A 22,391-nucleotide genomic window follows, 5' to 3' on the forward strand; every position below is an offset into this window, starting at 1 on the left:
AAATGGGGTCTCCACAAATATGGAGCCTAAAGCGGTTGCTTTACTTGCTTTATGGAAGGGCCGACCCTGAATAAAAGTTACTGGCTTCACGTGAACTAATATATGAGGTTGTAGATCAGCCCCTGGCTCTAATGTGTAAGTTGAAATATGTTCCTAAAGCAAACTATTAATTAAATGAAAGAAACTAAGTTCTGATATGTTCTACACCAAAAGGAGAAAATAGAAGTATTTGACACCATATTGACATAATAAATTCATTTAGTTTGTTACTCATCATGGAGTTCAACTAAAGAAATTTTAGTGCCGTAGATTTCTTTCCTTCTAAGCTCAGTATCTAGGAAAATGAGCACAAATTTGACTTCCCCGCGGTGCTACAAGCCTTATAGTTTATTTGGCGAAGCTTGGAAAATCTAACTTATTTTGAAAAGTGTGTTTCAAAACTAATTTTCGTGAAAAATTATTGTATTTGATTAATTAATTAAAAAAATACTTCTAAGCAATAATTAGTATTTGACCAATTTTTTAAAAAATATTTCTAAGTATATTTTGTTTTAAAAGTACTTCTGGGAAGAAGTTTTTGTTTCTCCAAAACTGCTTACTTCTACTCAAAAGTATTTTTTTTTTTTCAAAAAAAATGTTTTTCAGCTTGGAGCAGCTTGGCCAAATAGACTATTCGAGGGCGATAGATAGTACACAACAACCCCCCTCTCCCCCTCCCCCAAAAAAAAAAAAGAAGAAGAGGAATGACAAATTGTTATATGTGGCGACAATTTAACTTTAAAGTATTCATATATTTTTAATAAAATGATTTATAACTCCATAAATATCCATGATTCATTTCATATCACAAACTACAAAAATCTTCTTTCTTTCTCAAACTCCAAAACTAATCAAATAGCATCACATAGAGAGTGTACTAACCCTTTTTGGCGCTTTGTGTGTGGGAAAGAAAGAGTATTGTTGTAAAAATTATTCAGTCTGGTGAGTTTGTCGTAGATTTTTGTAAATGTATTTGATTATTACAATATCTTTTTGGCTTTCGTGTGGGTGGAGATATAGAAATTATATTGACACACGTAAAAATTACAATGGAGTAATAAATACCCAATATCTTTTCGTATATGTTTCATGTTCGAGTTTTGAATATGAAGTTGCTATTATTTGGAGCACCCAGAGTGAAACTTTCCGACAAATTTAAATTTAATCTAATCAGTGGCGTAGCCATTTTATACCAAGGGTGATCAAGCATACACCTTTCGCCGAAAAATTATATTCTATATATAAGTTAAATACTATTTTATATGGTTATATATAATATTTTGAGCACCTTTAACACAATTGAGTGAAACAGTCCAACAATTTATGGTGTTCAAAGTAATGTGTTGTTCACGGATTCAATTCTGTCCATTTTATTTGCCAAAACTAAACGGAGACCAACGTGTGGTCTATTTGATTCTTTTTTAATTAATTTTTTTTAATAAAATAACTCTGAAAACTTAAAATTTATGTGGAAATAAACAGCTAATCATAAAAGTAATTTTGTACCTAGGCTAAAAGTTAATTATTAAATAAATCTTATAATTTAAAAGTCAAGCTCTACAAAAACTTCTTCAACAAAAGCTCTCTACAAACTACAAATCCTCTTGACTCTCTCTTTCCTTTGATTTTATGCTTGCCTTTATTAGTAAAATTTCTAATGTTGTCTTTTTGTTATTTTAATTTTGATTTATAAAATTATAGTTCTATTAAAAAAATTATTATTTAGGTAAATGTTGCGTAGTTTGATCTAAAAATTTGGTACACTTAATAATTTGCTTAAAGTTTAAATACTTTTGACGGAATTCTAGCTACGCCACTAAATCTGACCCATATGTAGAGCCTTGAAGCAAAGGTAAAGTTGTCACTATGTGACCTATAAGTCGGGGTTTCAAGCCGTGAAATCAGTCGCTAATGCTTGCATTAGGTTAGATTGTCTACATTATACCCATAGCATGCGACCTTTTCCTGGACCATACGTGGGTATCTTGTGCACCGGACTAACCAATCTGACCCCATTGCCCGCCCACCCCCACCCCACCCCCCCACCCACCCAAAAAAAAAACCTACTATATTGACGACAAGAAGCATCTTCCCACTCATAAAGGTGCATTATGTGGTCCTTTGCTGGTAAATACCCAATCCGTCCTCCCGCTACCCCATGACCAAAACTAAAGCCAATTGAGAAAGGAAAAAAAAAAAACCAAAAACATATTTAACAGAAAAATAACAAAAAAAAAATGCCAAATATTGGATTACAGACAAAGTGAAAGGACTGTAAATTTTAAAGGCATTCACATGTCTTACTAATAATTCCCTTACATAAAGCGTTTCCTTTCCCCTTTTTCACTCTCTCTCTCTCTCTAAACACTCTTCCGCTTCTGCTTTTTCTCTCTCTCTCTCTCTCTCTCTCTCTATGGCTTCTTCTCGCCGGAAACCACCACTATCTACATAGCAGTACTGATTATAATCCATTGAATTACATTCTTGTTTCTTTTACAATGGCGGTGTTTTCAAATTCAAGGTTTGTGTTTTGTACTTTGTTCTTTGCTTCAATTTTGAGTCAATACCAAGTAGTATCGGAACCTATAGAGGAAAAGCAAGCTCTCCTTGCTTTCCTTTCTCAAATCCCACACGCTAATCGTGTTCAATGGAACTCTTCATCTTCCGCCTGCACCTGGTTTGGTGTTGAATGTGATTCTACAAATTCGTCTGTTTATTCACTACGGCTTCCTGCTGTTGGTCTTGTTGGTCAAATTCCTGCTAATACTTTAGGTCGACTGAGTCAACTCCGAGTTCTTAGTCTTCACGCGAATCGGTTATCCGGTTCTCTCCCTTCGGATTTTTCTAATCTCGAGCTTCTTCGTAGTCTTTATCTGCAAAATAATCGGTTCTCCGGTGGGTTTCCGGAGAGTCTAATCGGGTTAACCCGGTTGAACAGGTTGGATATTTCATCGAATAACTTTTCCGGCAATATTCCCTTCTCCATTAACAATCTCACCCATTTAACGGGTCTTTTGTTGAATAACAATGGCTTCACTGGGAATCTCCCTAGTATTAATCCGTCGGGACTTGTGGATTTCAATGTGTCGAATAATCAACTCAATGGGTCGGTTCCTACGACTCTCTCTAAATTTCCAGCTTCATCTTTTGCCGGTAACATTGATTTGTGTGGTGGTCCATTGCCGCCTTGTACTCCATTCTTTCCTTCTCCGTCATCTTCTCCATCACCTTCTTCGATAGAGCCAAAATTCAAGAGATCGAAGAGACTGTCAACCGCTGCCATTGTTGGAATAGCTGTCGGTTCAGGGCTTGGGCTTTTACTACTATTGCTATTCCTTTTCCTATGTTTGCGTCGAAAATTAACAAGGAAAGAGTCAACTACAAAGACACAGAAGCCGCCAACGACGACAGCAGCAGCATTCACAGGAGCGGGAGAGGCAGGAACATCATCGTCAAAAGACGATTTAACAGCTGAAGGAGAGAGGAATAAACTTGTTTTCTTCAATGGAGGAGGAGGCTATAGTTTTGATCTTGAAGATTTGTTGAGAGCATCAGCTGAAGTGTTAGGTAAAGGAAGTGTTGGTACAAGTTATAAAGCTGTTCTTGAGGAAGGTACTACAGTTGTTGTGAAAAGGCTTAAGGATGTTGTGGTTACAAGAAAAGAATTTGAACAACAAATGGATGTTTTGGGGAAGATGAAACATGAGAATGTGCTACCTTTAAGAGCATTTTATTACTCTAAAGATGAAAAATTGTTGGTCTCTGATTATGTTCCTGCTGGAAGTTTGTCTTCTCTTCTTCACGGTATGCTTCTCTTCTTTAGCTTAATTAATTATGTTATGGATTCCGTGGAACTCAAGTTGCTGCCATGTGATCATGAGATCAATTCGAGTTGTAGAAACAATTTTTTTTAGAAATGCGGATTAAGATTAGGTATAATAGACCCTTGTGATAGGTCACGATTCTAAAAATACTTTCTTGTATAAATGTAGGGTAAAACTGCGTATAATAAACCCTGGTGATCTGACCCTTTGCGAACGCATAACAGAAGCTTAGTGCACCCGGCTGCCTTTTTATTTGGTAGAACTCAGTAGCTTCAATTCTTGGCTCAATCTTCCTATATATTTCTGCATTCTTGCTGCTGGTTTCTGAATTTTTTTGCTAAAGGTGAAAATTCAGCACTTCAATTTAATATAGCATTTTGTTGGTTTTACTCTGATTTTTCATTACAAATCATTCTGGTACTTTTGGGAAGTAATAGCTTAAACAAATTGATTTTAAGACCCCTTTGTTCATAGATTTTTTTCCTTTTTTCCAGATTTTTTTATAGCAAAATAAAAAAACGGGTTTGTACATGAAAATTCTGCACTTCAATTTAATATTTAATATAGCGTTCTGAACAACTTTTTTCCAAGCTGCAATATTGCATGTCCTAACATAATTTAAATTTTAAATATTACTTTTTAAAAAAATACAATTTTTATATCCAAACGTCTACTTAATGTTATGTTCAAAATCCTTGCTAGATTTAAGGGACTTTTTGATTCGTGAAAAATGTTTGTCTTAACTTTGGGTGGGCTACAGCTATGAAAAAGATTTTTTATGTGTTTGTTTTTTTTTTTAAAAAAATATTATGTGTCTTCAATCTATACACGTGCAGATCTTGTACACATTCACATTATAACCATAGTTTAAAGCGCTTCTGAACTGGAATTATGTTTTTTTTTGTTTCTCTCAATTATTTAAATTTGGTGCCTACTTATTTTATTCTTTTGCTAGTTGTTAACAGATAATTTTAGAATAAACTATTCACCCTTTTAAGAGATATATAATTAAACATTTTTTTCAGATATTCCTTAATCTATAGATACATTCTTTGAGAATAATTGTACAGTTGCATTTCGTATTTGTTACGTTTTGTACTTTTATTTTTTTTTTATGAAACCAACGTTACATTGCAACATACCATTATGATTCCCTACCGACATACCGTTCCTTTTAAAATGATGAAATGAATAAAAAAATTGGAAAAGAATACTCTTTTCTTGTCAAATGTTTGCCTTTTAAAAAAAGAAAAACTTTTGAAATTTGTGGTCTTAAAAGCTTAAGGGGTAAAGCTTTGTGGGGCCATGATTTTTGTGTGGTTATAAAAGCTTCTCATTAAGGGTAAAATGGTAAAATGAGAAGTTTAAAGTTGAATTATTTCCAAATTTAGAAATGTGTCATTTATTTTGGAATAGACTAAAAAGGAAAGTACCTCATTTAATATGAAACGGAGGGAGTACTTTTTTGTAATTGCTTCTGACCTATGTTGCTCGGCCTTTCCGAAAATATAATCGGGTACGTGTCGGATTTGTAAAAATAGTATATTTTCGAAGGATCCCGTAAGGGTACAACAATATTCTGAAGAGTCTGCACAGTATAGGTTGCCCCACCTATTCCGAGCATGGTTACCACTTTTGTAATCAGGTGATAGTTAAAAAAAAAGGGCAGTCCGATGTACTAAGCTCTCGCTATACGCGGGGTCCGGAGAAGGACCGAACCACAAGGATACGCAGCCTTATCCTACATTTCCGCAAGAGGATGTTTCCACGGTTTGAACCCATGACCTTTTGGTTACATGACAACAATTTTACCAGTCCAATCAGGTGATAGTTGAGACCTTTAAAATCAACCACAAAGTATTTGATTTTCAAATCCCACACTTTTGCAAGTCATGATGTTAGTAGTAATTGCTATATTGAAAACTTTACTTGTAAACCTAAAAGGCTCACATTACTTTGGCTTTAAGTTATTTGGTGGTTATAATTGTCTGATTATTATTAATCTTATTATTCCGTTGCTTTTCTTTATTGTCCATTGATTCTTGCTGTCCCCCATTTTCTTCTTTTGGTGAAAATAAAGTTACAAAAGGAAAAGCTAATTATAGACTCCGTGCTCTTGATTAACTCAACTACTTTGAACCCAACTTGTTTGACTGAAAACTCCAAGAAGGCAATTAAGTTGCATTGGCATTGCAAATTTATTTTTAATTTTATGCCTTTTTACAAGAGATATTCATTTTTGCACATATGAGATTTGAAAATAACACAATAGAGATCTAAAACGGTCATTCTTTTTATTTAAATTGTAAGTGATTATAAGAGACCATTTCTGTTCTTAAAGCCGGGGGTCTATCGGAAACAATCTCTCTACCTTCATAAGGCAGGGGGTAAGGTTTGCGTACACTCTACCCTCCTCAGATCCCACTATATGGGATTACACTGTGTTTGTTGTTGTTGTTGTTGCATAAGAGACCATTTCTACATTGGTGTTGTTATCTAATTAAAATGTGTACTTTGGTTATTTTTGTAGGTAGTAGAGGATCAGGGCGTACACCACTTGATTGGGATAGTAGAATGAGAATAGTGTTAAGTGCAGCAAGAGGAATTTCATACCTTCATATTTCAGGAAAAATTGTACATGGAAACATCAAGGCTTCAAATGTTCTCCTTAAACAAGATAATAACCAAGATTATGCTTGTGTATCCGATTACGGACTAAACCCTCTTTTCTCCACCACCGCGACACCGGTCAACAACCACCGTGTTGCAGGATATCGTGCACCGGAGGTTCTTGAAACACGAAAGGTCACGTTTAAATCAGATGTATATAGCTTCGGAGTATTGATTTTGGAGCTCTTAACGGGGAAAGCTCCGAACCAAGCTTCGCTTGGTGAAGAGGGCATAGATTTGCCTAGATGGGTTCAGAGCGTCGTGAGGGAAGAATGGACCGCAGAGGTGTTCGACGTTGAGCTAATGCGGTACCATAATGTGGAAGAAGAGATGGTACAACTACTTCAGATCGGAATGGCTTGTGTTGCTATTGTGCCTGATCAACGACCTACAATGGCGGAGGCGGTAAGGATGATTGAAGAAATGAATAGAGATGATGGTCTTCGACAATCTTCGGATGATCCATCCAAAGGTTCCGAAAGCCAAACACCACCTCATGAGTCTAGAGGCTCGCCTCGTGGTGTTACACCATAAAATTGTTAGGATCGAGATAATCAGATACCAGACTGAACATACAAAAATGGATGGTGTGATTTATTTTGTCAAAAATTCTCAGTAAACGTAAGTAAATTGTATTAAATGATACTTAGGGGGTTGGAGCAGGCAATATTTGGAGGTTTGGGATGGGGGACTGTTATGTCTTTATTTTATTTTATTTTATTTTTTTCTTGAAATTATGTTGAGAAAATTTGTGCAATGATTTTATAGGAAGGTAGTTGAGAAATTTGAATATTTCCATGAAGTGATTTGGGAAATTGGAATTGACCGTTTGTATTATCTCATTCTTTTTGTTGGATAGTCTACTGGTGAAGTATATAAAGTTGTTTAGCACTTTGCCTTTTATTAACTCTTGATTTAAACGTCCATTAATTTAATATTTGCCAACTAGCAATTCAAATCGGTTACATCTTCAAATTCTAACAATTTGTTTTTTTATATATTTATCGAAGATTAGGTGGATTTGGTCCAACTCCAGGGTGTTAAATCACATGGGATTGGACTTTGTATTACTATTTTTTTTTTTTTTTTTTTTTTTTTTTGCGATGGACTGTCAATTGTCATTGTTCCATTTTTAGTAGTCTTTAGTGTTAATATCCACGAGGTCAGGTTGATAAATCATAAAAGTGCTTACAAAGAGAAGAATAATTAAATTGGGTGAGAGTTAAGTTTTTGGGTCCACCACCATTGGGAGCTGCATGTGAGAGTCATTTTTCAATTGGTTTTGTTGGGGCCTTCTCTTTTGTTTTCTCATTCGGTCTTCCGTACTCATATTGAAATCGGACTAAATTCGAAATTATATCGGAAAATGTTATACCGAAGGCAAAGTAATTTCTATCAAAAGTAAATTTATATTCAGAGTTCAAGTTCAAAATATCTGATTAAAGATGAAGAAATACTTATTATTTTAACGCAATTTTTATTGGTAGGCATGGGAAGGTGTGGGGCCAGTGGTTGGTAGGAAACAGGCTGGCCAGCTCTTTGGGGCTTTGAGTTTTGGGGGAAATGAGTGATATTTTCTCTCCTTTTTCTAATTTGACAAGTGGAGCACAGTGTTTGACTCTGCCGTGTCAATGCCGCTTGAAATATGTTGCTCCGACTTTTCAAAAATATTATTACATTTGTATCAAAATTTTCAAATATACAATATTTTTGGAAAATTTAAGACTTACTTAATAGTATTTTTAAAGAGTTCGACCAACATAACCGCCGCTTGTCGGAGCAGGGGATGCACCGGTTTTGCTAATGTTGCCTATAGATAAGCATTTTAATTGGATGATGATGAGAATTGAAGTAATACCTTGTCAAACATTAGAAGAAGAGATGAATTGATTATGGATAAGTTGGAGCTATATCTATCTTCTTCTTTTTTATTTTATATTATTTTATCTTTAATTAAGTGATCCAACACTAGAGAACAAACCTATTTCAAGATGATTGCCATATAGCTTATATTCAAACTTGAAATAATCTGTCAAATAACTTGCTACAGTCAAGCAAAAAAGTCAAGATAATCTTGCTAAAAAAAAAAGAACTGGAGCAAATTAGTTCAAGAAAAAATGTTTATTTAAAATTTGGATTATGAAAGCAGGGAGTGTTGTAGCTGAAATTAGAAGCTAGACATCAAGACTTAGTCATATCCTCTAGACATATTTAAAAGGATATTACTCTCTCCATTCACTTTTACTTAGCTTGTATATTAAAAATAGATTTTCATTTTTACTTGTCACTTTACGCATATCAAGAAAAGATAATTTTATTTTTCTCTGTTATATCCACAGTATTTATTACTCATTTCAAATCATTTTTTCAAATCCAATAAAATATCATCAATTAATATGGGTATCATGGTAAATTATACACTTCATTTATTATTTCTTAAGGGACGTGAAAAGTCAAAACGTACCAAGTAAAAGTAAAGGAGGGAGTACAATCCAAACATTAAAATTCCTACGAGCAAAGTTGCCACTTTAGAAATACTGCATGCATTAATTTGCAGTTATAGTTGAATCTAGTTATTGGATTGTTAAGTGTTAACCATACATTAAATTTCAAGTTTATTCTGGTGGTTAATTTATTTTTCGTTTTTCAAATGTGAGCATGAGATATACAACGCTGTTTTTTTTTTTTTTTAGTGGGGGGGGGGGGGGGGGGAGGTGAGGGGTGACAGTCTGACGGACAGCTACTACAGCAAGATTGATTGACCATAAAAGGTGGATCCCAATTGCCTTCACTTCTCCAATGATTTCGGCCTCTCCAAAATTCATGGATTATAGATTTTAATCCTTTTAAGATATGGGTTATACATTAATAGTTTGTATATATTAATAAAATTCTAAGACAAATACAAGATTTGAGTTATTGGGTTCGGCCGAATCCTTAGCCAACACTCTAGCTCCGCACCTGCTTCAAGTGATTCACCATTTATAAGTTGCCACGACCAGGGGCGGATTTAGGGGGGCGCAAGGGTGTTCACCCGAACACCCTTCGCCGAAAAATTACACTTTATATATAAGGCAAAATCTGTTTTTTAGCTCTATATATTAAGTTTTGAACACCCTTAACACAATCCAAAAGTGTAGTTTAGTGGGCAAGGGGTTCAAAATCTATATAAGGTCATGGGTTCAATTCTCACTAACTACAAAAAATATTTTTTGAACCCCCTTCGTGGAGATCCTGCCTCTGCCACTGGCCACGACTACAATATTCCCAACCCTTTGTGAGAGAAAATGACAAGAACATCCTCAGACTAAAGTGCTTTTTAGTTGTTATTTTTGTTGTTATTTTGAACTTGTATGTATCATGCATGGAATTTTCATAAAACACTATCTTTTACTAGTAATTAGTCATCTATAGATACCATTGGCTATATTACGGATTATAGATACATTTTCTGTGGTTATAAGATGTAATTGATGTATTTAAGCTATTGTATTCATGAATACAGTAGCAAAAATAGGCGTGAATCAGGGAAGTCCAGCTAATCAGTTGTTGTATTCGACTGTATTCATGGAGTGAAACGTGGAATTACAGCTGGACAGATTATTGTATTTGACTGTATTCACGGCGTGAAATAGGGGATTACACTGTTTTTAAAACGGAAAGTGAATCAATTAACATAATAGACTCCTAATATAACTCAACAAACTCAATTATAACACATAAATTTTGTATTTTCAGTTATAAAAAAGATTCTCAACCGAAAAATACACCAAAAACATAGCAATCTTCAGAGAAATTATATAATACATCTGAATACATAAATTATATTAATTAAAAAAAATATATGAATACAATCATGGCATATAGCGAGATAGTGAATACAATGAAATACATAGAATACAACGGGATACATTGAAATACAATGGGAAAAAAGACAGTGAATACAACGAAATACATTGAATTACAATGAAAAAAAAGATAATGAATACAATGAAATACATGAAAATACGTTGAAATATATTAACAGAAAATCAAGTTGCTCAACCCCAAACTCCGTCGTCTTTGTTCATGAACAACCCTAATTTCAATGTAGAGCGTTAGAGCGTTGTGCTCGGAATTTTAGTGGTAGAATAAGACATACGACTAATTGATCATGGTGTCAACAACCATTCAGGGCAGGCCTATTTGCTCTAATGTGGACAGCAGTGGCTGGGTGACTTCTACTAATTCAGCTTTCCATTACTTTCCTCTTGAAATGGATTTTTTCTCTTTTGATTTCTTATTTCCGCTTTGACGTAGGCGGCCAGAATTGACATTAAATTGATGAAGAATCAGGTTTACCCCTAATTGTAAGTAGATTTTTAATGTCAGGCATCAAACATTCCGTGATGCACAAAAAAATTATCTTTCTCTTTAAGCACTGTTACAATGGAGGATATCGATGGAGGAGAAAATCGCAAGCAAACTAGACAGAGAAGAGGAAGAGAATCGGAAATTTTAATGGGATGGGGAAGAGAATGGGATGTATCAAAGTAGAGAGAGAAAGAAAATATTGTAACTGATTAGCGAATTTAGTGGCTTAGGGCTGGGAAGTAACCAAAATTAAATATTTTGCTATAAACCTTAAAAGGTATCTATAGAATATAATTTTTTTAAATGGTATTTATTTAAAATAAATAAGGTGTTAACCTTTGCTATAGGAGGTAAAAATTCCTTTTCTATTCAACCACTTTAGAATGTAAATGTTGGGCCTGTGCTTGCACAGGGCGTATCCATCTACTAGTCCTAATCATAGAAATCGTGAGTTGAGGATCTCCTACTCTAAAATACATGGCAAGTGCACAGATAGCCATTCTCAGGGATGTTATTTAGAGATTAATCAGTACTCATTTTGTCCTGAAATTTTAAACTAAAAATCAGGACAATTCAGGACATTTTTGTACCCGAAAATTGAACTGGAAAATTGACGCACTGGCTAATTTCTAAATAGCAGTCCTTTAGAGTGGCAATGTGGTGTCATTTCTAAGTCTTGAAGTTTGTTATCCTATTCTGCATTGTAATAACCTCCTTTGATTAATGTCAAATTCATATTCACTTTCTTCAACAATCTAGTACTTCAAAATCAATTAGTATGGCAATATCAAATTGTCAATGTATCCCCAAGACTAAAAATTTTCCCTTGCTTCCAAATGAAGAATACAGTATGTTGAGAGTTTTTTTTTTTTTTTAGCTACATATAACTTTCAGCTACTCCTTGTTGAAAGCAAGGATATAGTTCAGACTCTTCCACTGGAAGAAAGCAATCAGAATATATTATCTCATTCACAATTATGTTACATTTTCTTTACATTTAGGTTTTCCCTACCATTAGGAGCTATACAATACTTAAAAAGACTACAGTTGATAATGTAAACTAGAATGATGTATATGAACATAACACACTTGACTTTGTTCTATTAATAATCTATTCTTTTTTCTTTTTTGGTTTTTCCAATCCTCCTTTTGGCTTGATATCATGCACTTTGCGACCCTATTTCAAGATCTGGGTCTGAACGATGTTAATTGCGATCGCCACTCTTGTATAGCAAGTCGCAATGTGCGATTTGGCGTGACCAGCTTGTGCTGCAGTATCTGCTTTGTAACTGGTGATACACTATGTCTTGTGAGCCATAACTTTATTGCTCTATGCTCATATGTAAACCCATCAGCTGCAATATGTGGATCTTCCATTACTTCCTGCAAAGATGATGCACGATACAAGAGCAAAAAGCAGAATGAGATACATGCACAAAAACTACAGTAGAAATGACTTAAGTGCCTGTAATTTCCAGTTCTCACCTGAACGATTGGGCATAAGTATGGATTAGGTGCCTGTATAAGGTTCTCCTCCACCTTGCTATGCATGTCAGCAAATTCAGCAAGTCTTTTCAAAAGAGGAAGAACTTCAGTCTCGAGGTCTGGTCTATCTCGGCATCTAAGGTTACAGCATTTTAGTGCCATCCTACCAAGCTCCTCTGCTTCAGTTAATGGCCAATCAGGAACTGACTTATCAAGTATATCAACCAATGAATTACTATTTATAGCATTTTCAAACATCATTATAAGGCCATTAGGACGACAAGCAGCCAGTAATTGAAGTGTTATTATTCCAAAAGCATAAAGATCAGACTTTGGTCTGAGTGTGCCAGTTCTTTGATACTCTGGATCCATGTAACCAAGGGTGCCAGCCAGAACAGAGTTCCTATATTCTGTAACACTTTCTGGGACAACATCTGATATAATCTTTGCTAGACCTACATCTCCTATTTTGCTCACGAAATTTTTGTCCAGCAATATATTTCCTGGTTTAAGATCTCGATGAACAATAGGCTCAGGCTTTGAGTTGTGCAGGAATGCAAGAGCGCATGCCACTTCGAACAGTATCCTTAATCGAGAAAACCAGGGAAATGGTTTGCTGTTCTGTTCCAAAATGCAATCTTCCAGGCTTCCGTTTTCCATATACTCATAAACAAGGCAACCATTTTCAGGGCAGGCTCCAAGCAGTAAAACAATGTGTGGGTGATGTAACTGGCTAAGAACCTCCACCTACAAATGATCTACACTATTATATCAACAGAAGTTGAAAGAATCTGTTATAAATGACTTAGACTTGGGACCAACTATATCTGGTAAACAGCCCATATATTCATGAAACAAAATAAATGTGCACAAATAAAATACCTGATGCATTGCTGCGTAATATTTCTAAGAATGCTTGTCAATAAACATATTAAAGTGAAGAGAATTAGCAGGACAAATAGTGTAACATGTGGCAATGGGATGGTATGACATCAAAAAAATAGATCAAACACCACGTCTAATGTTAATGGCATTTTGAGCTTATTTTTATTTTTTCCCGAAAAAGAAAAGAAATAGTGGGATGACGTTGATATGCATTGTGAACAACTCCGTTGCCAGAGCAGGGAATATAGATACTTAAAAGGGTCTTGGATTGGTGATTTCTAGTAAAGGCAAGGAATGTAAGGTGTGAAGTTGGAACTCTTGTTCTGTGCTGATAATAATACTATAGAAGGTGTTTAAGACTACAAAATAAAACACTTATGAATGCAAGCAGGGATTGATATGGTAAACCCCAGCCCCACCCAAGAAACAATAGTGGCTCTATTTTCACTTTGCCTCCAACCTCTTGGTTATTTCCACTACGTTACGCATAACTTTTCAGCGCAAGGAGGCATGTTTAAGATTGCGTAACTCGAAATGAAAGAGAAAACAGAAAAGCTTGAAGAATCACCTCTCTTAGAAATTCCTCTTTCTTTTCGGATGCATCGGAACAAAGAACTTTGATGGCAACAGGGGTATGATCAAGATGGCCTTTGTAAACTTTCCCGTATGCCCCTTCACCAATCATCTTGGACTCACAAAAGTAATCAGTTGCAACCTCAATTTCTTCTCTAGTCAACCTTCTATACCTGTGATCAGATGATAATAGTGCATCGACAGTTTTCTTTTTCTCTAAGGACTGTTGCAGTGCCTTCAACTCTGCTATCTGCCTCTCATAAGTCTCTTCTGAAAGCAATTTTCTTGCAGTCTCGACCTCCTTCTCAGCTTCAATATGCCTCTCCTTTTCTTCAGCAGCAATTTTCCTTAGATTTTCTTCTCTTTTCTTGGCAGCATTCACTTTTCTAGACTCTTCAAGGTATTGCGAAGAAAATAACTGGACCTGAAAGACAGTGTGCAAGGTAATGTCAGAGCTTGCTGGTAGAAGTGGACAAGTTAATGATGAGGGCTCAATATCTAGCTTAGTGAATTACCAACTTATCCTATACCTCACGAATGGTGTAAAGCCATTAATAAAATGGAACTCAACTAGACTATGGAGAGCATGATTCTGATCAGCAGCAAAAAAAATTGTCGTTTCCAGTATGGAAGACGAGCACTGCAAGCTTACAATGAGATTAGGTAAAGTAAACAGATAAAGAGCTTACTTTGTTTCGGGTATGGATCAGGTCTTCGCATGTTTGATTGTACATTGCTAAAGTAGTCTGTAATTCTAGGCGCACCTTCTCCACTTCATCTTGAATGTCTAACTGTAAATAGACAGTAATGTCATAATAAAAGTATCACATCAATCAATATATTTGTGGTTGTACTAAAAAATATTATACTATAAAATGACAATTGGAATATTAAAGCATGCAAGTTTTAAGAGAAATTCTTGAAGAAAAACATTAGAGAAAAGCTACCAAAGTTACCTGCTCTGAGTAAGTGGAAGAATGGCATTCCTTGACTGTCTCTAGACCTGTGGTTACATCTTCCAGATTTTGATTAAGTTTGTGTTGAAGACTGACATAATTAGAAGAGTCCCCATCGACAAATGCTGGAAAATTCAGATGGCTAGAAGCAAGGGATGATGATCTGCTGTGAGAGACACCATCTATGGAGGCAGAAGATGCACTGGATTTTTGTTTATCGATTGTAGGAAGATCACCTTCTGTTTCACAGTATACAAATACTTATTAGAAGTCAGAAACTGCTATTCCTGAACGGCAGAAAAGAGAGAACTTCAGAGAGCAAGATAAAAAATTGAGAGTCCAAAAGATTTCCACGTACCAGTAGCCAATAAGGGATTTAACGAATTTGTCATTAGCTTATTTGAGGACACCACATAAACATCACAACATTCTGGAGCATGCTTGAGGATAATTGAAGGCACGCTTGATCCCTTCAGCTTCCTAGTAAAAAACTAAAAATTGATCAGTTTAGCATAAGCAGCGATTGGGAATCAAACATCTCCACTAAAATCATCACGGGAAAAGGTCATTTTGCAGCATTAGAGAATCTACTATTGTCAAAAGAAAACAAGATTGCCAAACCACCATTAAGCTACATTAATATAAAAATGGCCTATAATTTGGGTAATTCATGAAGGAAATTTAATATTAGATGAACAAGACATCGATATTATTAGCAGCGGTAAACTCCACCAGCAAATTTAATGAGTGATAAACCAAAATCCAAGACATCTTGGCCCTATGCCATACCTGGAAAAGTAATTGGGAGAGTAAGAGCCCAAGACTAAACTTTTAATCCCAGAGTCATTTACATATTTTAGGAGCACCGTTGCAGGATTATTCCCTTCCAGCACCAAAGTCTCAACCTAAAGGAAGTTCAGACATAAAATACACTTACAGAAAACCAAAATCAAAGGAGGAGAACTTGGTACTTAAAAAAAAGAAGCTTACATTTTTTCTTTTGCACAAAATCTTAAATGGGATAAAGATTTCTTCACATTGAGCCCTCTTATCCTCCATATATAGTTTCACCACATTGGCCTCAAGCTCATCAACAAGAGTACTCTCTCCTGCTATAATATTGATCAGACATAGACATTACTAAACAGACAATACTCAAAACTAAAAAGATAGCAACTGGCCAATAGCTATCAGATATGGTACCACCTTTAAATAAATTTAAAAATTGTTCATTCAAACATAAAGTAGTAACGGTAAAGAGAAAATCAACTTCAACTACCTCATTCAAACATAAAGTAGTAACGGTAAAGAGAAAATCAACTTCAACTACCTCATTCAAAATCGATCAGCCAACTAACTTCCATGAAAATAAAGCAATTCAAAGGTAACATCTTTCGTCTTGAACAATTAAGCATTTCCAACATGCAATAATCAATTAACCAATCAATCAACTAAGCCTCACTCCAAAACCTACATGAATACTACTCCGTCCATCTCATTTTACGTGGCGTTGTTTGACTAAGACTTTTGAAACTTGTGGTCTAGAACACAAACATTTGTGCAGCTATAAATCAACTCATTTAGGATAAAGTGGAAAATTTTAAAGTTAAATTTTTCTTAATAACGGTGTTTGTGGTCTAAAACAAGCCATAGACATTTGTTCGGCTATAAAATCCCATTAAGGGTAAAATGAGAATTTAAAAATTAAATTATTTTTAAATATAAAACAGATGAACTAAAAAGGAAGGTATGCCACATAAATTGGCCGAGATAGAGTATATTTATTCCGCCCTTTTCGAACCAATGCCCCACACTAATACGGATAAGAGTATAAGTTCTACGACAGATGGCGTAAAACATTATGCACAGATGGCGTTAATTAAAAGCTAATTGCAAGTAACTTCATTCAACAACATTGATGGGTAACCTAGAACAAATAGTAAGTAACCTACTATAACTGGTTAAATCGTAGGTAATCTGCAGCTTGTTTGGATGGTTGTTACATATCGTTTCATAATGTATCATATCGTATTGTATTGTACTGTATCGTTTGATGAATACAATGTTTGGATGGATTGTGTCATTCTGCCGTCGTTTCATGTTATTATGCACCGGTAATATGATGAATAAGCTTGCAATATTATAAAGAAAAATTATGATACGGTATATAAAAAGGTAGGGTAAATGATAAAATAAAATTATTTGATAATAATAAAGGGTGAAATTGAGAGAAAAAGACAAGGTAACAACGCGACCACACCAAATCGATCGTTACATAAAGTGGCACATTTCATCATTACGTAACGACGTATTTAACGATACGATACAATAAAATTAAGTAACAATCAAAACAAACATTGTATTTAAAGTAACAATACCATACAATACAAATTTCACTGATACCTTAAAAAATCTATACAGCGCCGGTGTATATAACTTAAATCCTAATGATAAAGAAAGAGAATTTACATGGAGTTGGAATTGTGGTAATTGTAGGCATCACATGAATGAGTACAAATCGGTGAGCTTTAGCCAACAGCTTCTCCACTGCCCATTTCACCGCGCGCTGACTACCTTTCCCTTCAGTACTCTTAACTGCCACCGCCACGGTGACCGTCGCCGTCGTCGACGGCGGTGAACCACCAGTATCTCCGTCAGCGTTCACTTTCATTCTCGGAACAGAGAAGGAATATGCTACTACGTGATCAACCAAAAGAGTGAGAAGAAAATATTATGGAGAAATATTGTACATTTGACGTGTAATTTGGGGGTCAATTTGGAGTTTTATAAAAGTTGACAATTGGGCCATAAGAGGACCGGGTCAATTTGACGGCCCAGACGTGCAATGGGCGGTTAGATATATGATTCTGGGCCCACTTGGTCCAGATTCGACGTGAAACACGCACCAGATAAGCTGTTTAGTTGTTTCCTTTCTATTTCTTTATTACTTTTTTAAGTTTTGACTTCAACTTTAAAGGAATATTAATATAAAAAATTAGGAGGAAAATCAAGGGAGATATGCTCATTTCACACTCAACCAATAAAAAAAAAATGTACAATCAAATGCGTGTATTCAAGGGTGTAGTCTAAAAGTTATAGAATTGTTATAAATAGAATTTTATTTATGGTGAATGTCCATATTTAGAGAGATTCTAGGGTTTATTCCTTGGTGGCTAAGTCAACCTCTCCCTATAAATAGAGGGTTCTATTCCATTGTAATTCATCCCAAATCAATAAGAATTCTCTCTCTCTACTTTTCTCTGCAATACTATTCTTCTTCTTTTATTGTTTCATGACACGTTATCAGCACGAAACTCTAACCAATTGAGTAGAAGCTTTGGGATTGAGCATAATGATTGTCAATTGTTCCATGAACTCCTTCATGATTAAATTCTGGATTTAAGGTAAGTATTTTCCTTTACTTTTCTCATTTAAATTCTTGACATTCTATAATTTGAATTTAAATACAAGCAAAGATGATAAATTTTGATTATAACTCTAATGGAGTTTGTAAGAAATTATAACCACCTGAAGTGGTAAAATTTCTATGCCTCGCCATGATCAAATTTATGTATGATTATGGGCACAAGAAGTGCATATATACCCGTCCCATTGAATTTGCTTCATTCTCATTCCCTTGAGAGAATGTGATAGCAGTATGTGATAAGTCTGAAAGAAGACAAACTTATTACCGTGAAGGTATCAATGGATGTGGACGTGGTATTAGTCGAAATTATAATCGTCATCATTGTGATAATGAGAATAATAAGGATTCTCAAAATAATCCTTCACTCTGTGAAAGTAATATTTGTCATTGATTTGACATGAGATTTTATAAAGCACATATAGATGATTATGGTCCATTCATGATGTGAATATGACAACATCTGATTTATGAATATATATTCATTCTTCAAAGAATATGAACGTGCTAGTGGTAGTGAATATACCACACTCACCTCTAGAAGAAGGTTTGAGATGATATAAGAAAACAATGTCATTATTATGGCATGAATGGTCATTGGTCACGTACCTATTGTACGCCAAAATATTTTGGTAATGTGATTATTAAAGAATAACAGTAATGCAAGAAACAGATCTTGCATATAATTTTGACCATGACTATAATTGTATAACTTTCCCTTTAAAAGAGATATTCACCATATGATGTTGATGAATATGTGGTAGTACAAGATTAATTAAGAGCTCTGGAAGAGCCAATTATTATTATTTTGGAGGAATAAAATTGATTATCAATAAGGCATTATATTGTAGTAAGTCTCAGGGAAACTTAATTGAGTTTCTAAAGTATTCACGAAAGCGGTTAGTCATACTGAGACTATAAATAAAGGAAAGATTTAATTTCTTCTATTACTACAACTTGTAGCGGGGTAATATGTATGTGAAAAGTTACCCGCTTATTCTCCAGTTTGTACTACAGAAATAAAAGAATACCACAATAAAGTAGATGTTTATTGATATAAAAACTCATATCATAATAAACTTGGAGTTTATTAATAATTGCACACGTCATGGTGTAAATCTGAAGTTTATCAATATTGATAATTTATTCAGTTGGCATAATTGGTTTACCCATATCAATTTAAGTATGATGTGTAAAAATAAAAGAGTATTCACATGGGTAAATATTAAAGAACTAGAAAGTTCTTTACGAATTATCTTATGTTCTCTGTTCTCATTAATTAATATACCAGCTAAAATTGGGATTGAATCCCATGAATGCTGGAAATATCAAAGGTAAATATTGGCACATTCACCTGCCATGTATACCACATAAGATGCATCTATGAGATGGTTACATGTGCGATTATTAATAACCCGCAACATGGTGTTTTGCGAGGTAACTTGCTCAATAATTTAATTTCGAGCATAATTTCCATATTTTTTATTCAAGATAGTTTATCTTGATAAGTTGGTTTACATCACAACTGGTTTAGCAAAATGATTTATTGAGTGCCTCCACTTAATAGCTAAACAATTGCTTATGAGAACAAAGTTAACTATATCAGTTTGATATATGTTATATACGAAAGTATATTATTTTCTCCCCTCACAAGTGGTTCAGGGTCAGGAACCAAATAATTCCATCTTATTATTATTGATGTGCGGTGTATATTTTGATTAACACCATAACGCACAAAGATGGATTCTTAAAGTTGAGGAAACAAGTTAGTTTTTCTAACATGAGGGGGAGACATGATAAACAGTTGAGAAAAGTTACATGGAATGAATTATTATTTATACATCTCGATCCTCGAATAAGATAATATGAACTTGAAGTTCATAAAGGATAATTCATGTGCAATATATTGCAAAGAAAATGCCGGACGCATTTGCTGACCCAAAGAAAGTAACTATATTCTCATTGCAAATGCTCATATTAAGTCCTAGAAGGACAAAGTCTATGGTACGCTTAAAGCATATAGACAAATCGATTTCAAATAAACTTCTTGATAAAGAAGATGAGCAAATGATCAAAATGATCATAATAAAGGAGGCAAGTGATCTAGAAGATTACATGACATAACACTTCATTAAATCTCAGGAGAGGTTTAGGTACCTGAAATGAATGAAGAGATCTCTATGTTATGTCTTTATGAAAAAATATTGAAACCGATATAAAATATTCGTCGACGATATATATGTTAGCGCTAAGTATAGATGAGGATCTTAAGTATGTCGAATATAGACACAAAAATACTGGCCAAATGAAAGAGACACAATTCGAATAGAATTTGTTTCATACGAAAGACATATAGTTTTGGACCTTCAGTTCAAACACTTGAAAGTATGAAGCCAATGATATGTGCAATCAGTTTTCGATATCTTATTTGTCTAGCATGACATGAAAACTTGATATGCATCTAATTAAAGTCTATTATATGACTTATATGATAATCCTTGAAGGATTTAAATCGCTTGAAGTATATACAATTCTTGATCTTGAAGTACTACTTCCTCAGTGCAATTTGTGCACAAATGTATCTTGCTGTAACTATAGGCTTGATAATATGATACCAAGAGTTTTCACCTCTATGTGAAGATATTGAACAAACGATTCCAACAAGATCATATGAAGACAATTCATCTCTATGAAGAATGATGATTTCAAGGTGCAATATATTTATTCAAGTTACTATGGCTGATTTGTTCATCAAATCTCTACCAAAGATCTTTTGAAGATGGTGCACAAGATTGGAATGCAAATGCTCAAGGATGTGAATTGATGCTCTCATCAGGGGGAGTTAATACGCGTTGTACTCTTTTTCCCTTACAAGGTTTTGTCCCATCGAGTTTTCCTTGCAAGGTTTTTAGCAAGGCAACCAAAAGGCGTATTGTTAGATATGTGTACTCTTTTTCCTTCTCTAGAATGTTTTTCCTACTGGGTTTTATTTTAGTTAAGGTTTTAACGAGGCACATTATCTGTTGAATAGACATTCAGGGGGAGTGTTATAAATAGAATTCTACTTATGGTGAATGTCCATATTTAGAGAGATTCTAGGGTTTATTACTTGGTGGCTAAGTCAACCTCTCCCTATAAATAGAGGGTTCTATTCCATTGTAATTCATCCCAAATCAATAAGAATTCTCTCTCTCTAATTTTCTCTGCAATACTATTCTTCTTCTTTTATTGTTTCATAACAAGAATAAAGATTTAGAAATTAAACTGATATTTATATTAGTTGAAAAATGAAAGTGTTCGATAAATAATTAATGTGCGCACAAATTAGCTAGACCTTACTGCTTTTAAAAAGGGCGAAATACAAAATTGTTCTGTCGGTCGAAACTAATTACATTCACTAGCTAAAAAGTGTATAAAATATGTATTTTCCCTGGAAGGGGTCAAGACTATGAGTGCTCTTTAGGTGTATTGAATTGATTTTGCTGGTATGGTAATATTTCGTAAGTGTTACCCAATAATATATATATATATATATATATATATATATATATATAAAATATTTATTTTGTCGAATATTATTTTCGGGAGCGGCTAAAAATATACATTTCTCTTTTTTTTTTTAAAAAACATATATAATGGAGGTGTAGTTTCTTGTTCTAACTTAAATAGTTAATGCATATAAAAAAAACTAGTGAAAAGTGAAATGGTTTTCCCTAATAATTCTCATTATTGAGACAACTTTTCTTAGATCTAATACTTTTCCAAAAGATGGAATCGTTTCGTAGTTATACTTAGTTGACTACGCATATTCGTTTGTTTCCAATTAACAAATATTTTTCTTTTCCTAAAGATAGATAGTGTCCAAGTTGATTCTTAGGGTGTTTTTGGTGTATAAAGAAAAATATTTTCTAAATACTATTTTCATTTTGTTTTTCATATTTGGTTGGTCAAAAATATTTCTCTAAGAAAAAGTTACAGTGTGGCAGCGAAGATCAGAAGAATGATTCATTCAGATCGACAAACTTTTTCGGCCCAAAAACTAAGAATCAATGAAATATCTATCTTTCCATACATCTCTATATATCTAGGGACCAGATTCTATATGTATATCTAGGGAATATCTATATTCCTTAAAAATCACACAATAATTTGTTGCTATTCTTCACCAAAAGGAAAAGGAAA

At 34.3% G+C, this 22,391-nt stretch overlaps 2 protein-coding genes across 4 annotated transcripts; one reads left to right on the forward strand and one right to left on the reverse strand.

The window, feature by feature from the left end:
* The first annotated feature begins 2,376 nt into the window (after positions 1–2,376).
* LOC109220073 (probable inactive receptor kinase At2g26730) lies at positions 2,377–7,424 on the forward strand. Its single transcript, XM_019384535.1, has 2 exons — positions 2,377–3,843; positions 6,394–7,424. Exons 1-2 carry the CDS (start codon positions 2,538–2,540, stop codon positions 7,065–7,067), a joined length of 1,980 nt encoding a protein of 659 aa, XP_019240080.1. The 5' UTR covers positions 2,377–2,537; the 3' UTR covers positions 7,068–7,424.
* Positions 7,425–11,823: 4,399 nt separating this feature from the next.
* On the reverse strand, positions 11,824–17,538 carry LOC109220075 (U-box domain-containing protein 34-like). 3 transcript variants are annotated; one of them, XM_019384538.1, is made up of 9 exons: positions 17,255–17,538; positions 15,776–15,897; positions 15,575–15,690; positions 15,144–15,265; positions 14,786–15,021; positions 14,519–14,620; positions 13,825–14,253; positions 12,372–13,118; positions 11,824–12,269 (listed from the first exon to the last, which is right to left on the reverse strand). In XM_019384538.1, the coding sequence occupies exons 1-9, from the start codon at positions 17,454–17,456 to the stop codon at positions 12,069–12,071; spliced, it is 2,277 nt and encodes a 758-aa protein (XP_019240083.1). In that variant the 5' UTR covers positions 17,457–17,538; the 3' UTR covers positions 11,824–12,068. The 3 variants fall into 3 exon arrangements, with proteins under 3 accessions (XP_019240083.1, XP_019240082.1, XP_019240084.1); XM_019384537.1 differs by having other exon boundaries at positions 14,786–15,024; XM_019384539.1 differs by having other exon boundaries at positions 14,786–15,024; positions 15,776–15,894; positions 17,255–17,326.
* Between the last annotated feature and the right edge of the window lie 4,853 nt (positions 17,539–22,391).

Source organism: Nicotiana attenuata, unplaced genomic scaffold (genome assembly GCF_001879085.1).
Source record: "Nicotiana attenuata strain UT unplaced genomic scaffold, NIATTr2, whole genome shotgun sequence".
In the NCBI taxonomy this organism is placed as follows: domain Eukaryota; kingdom Viridiplantae; phylum Streptophyta; class Magnoliopsida; order Solanales; family Solanaceae; genus Nicotiana; species Nicotiana attenuata.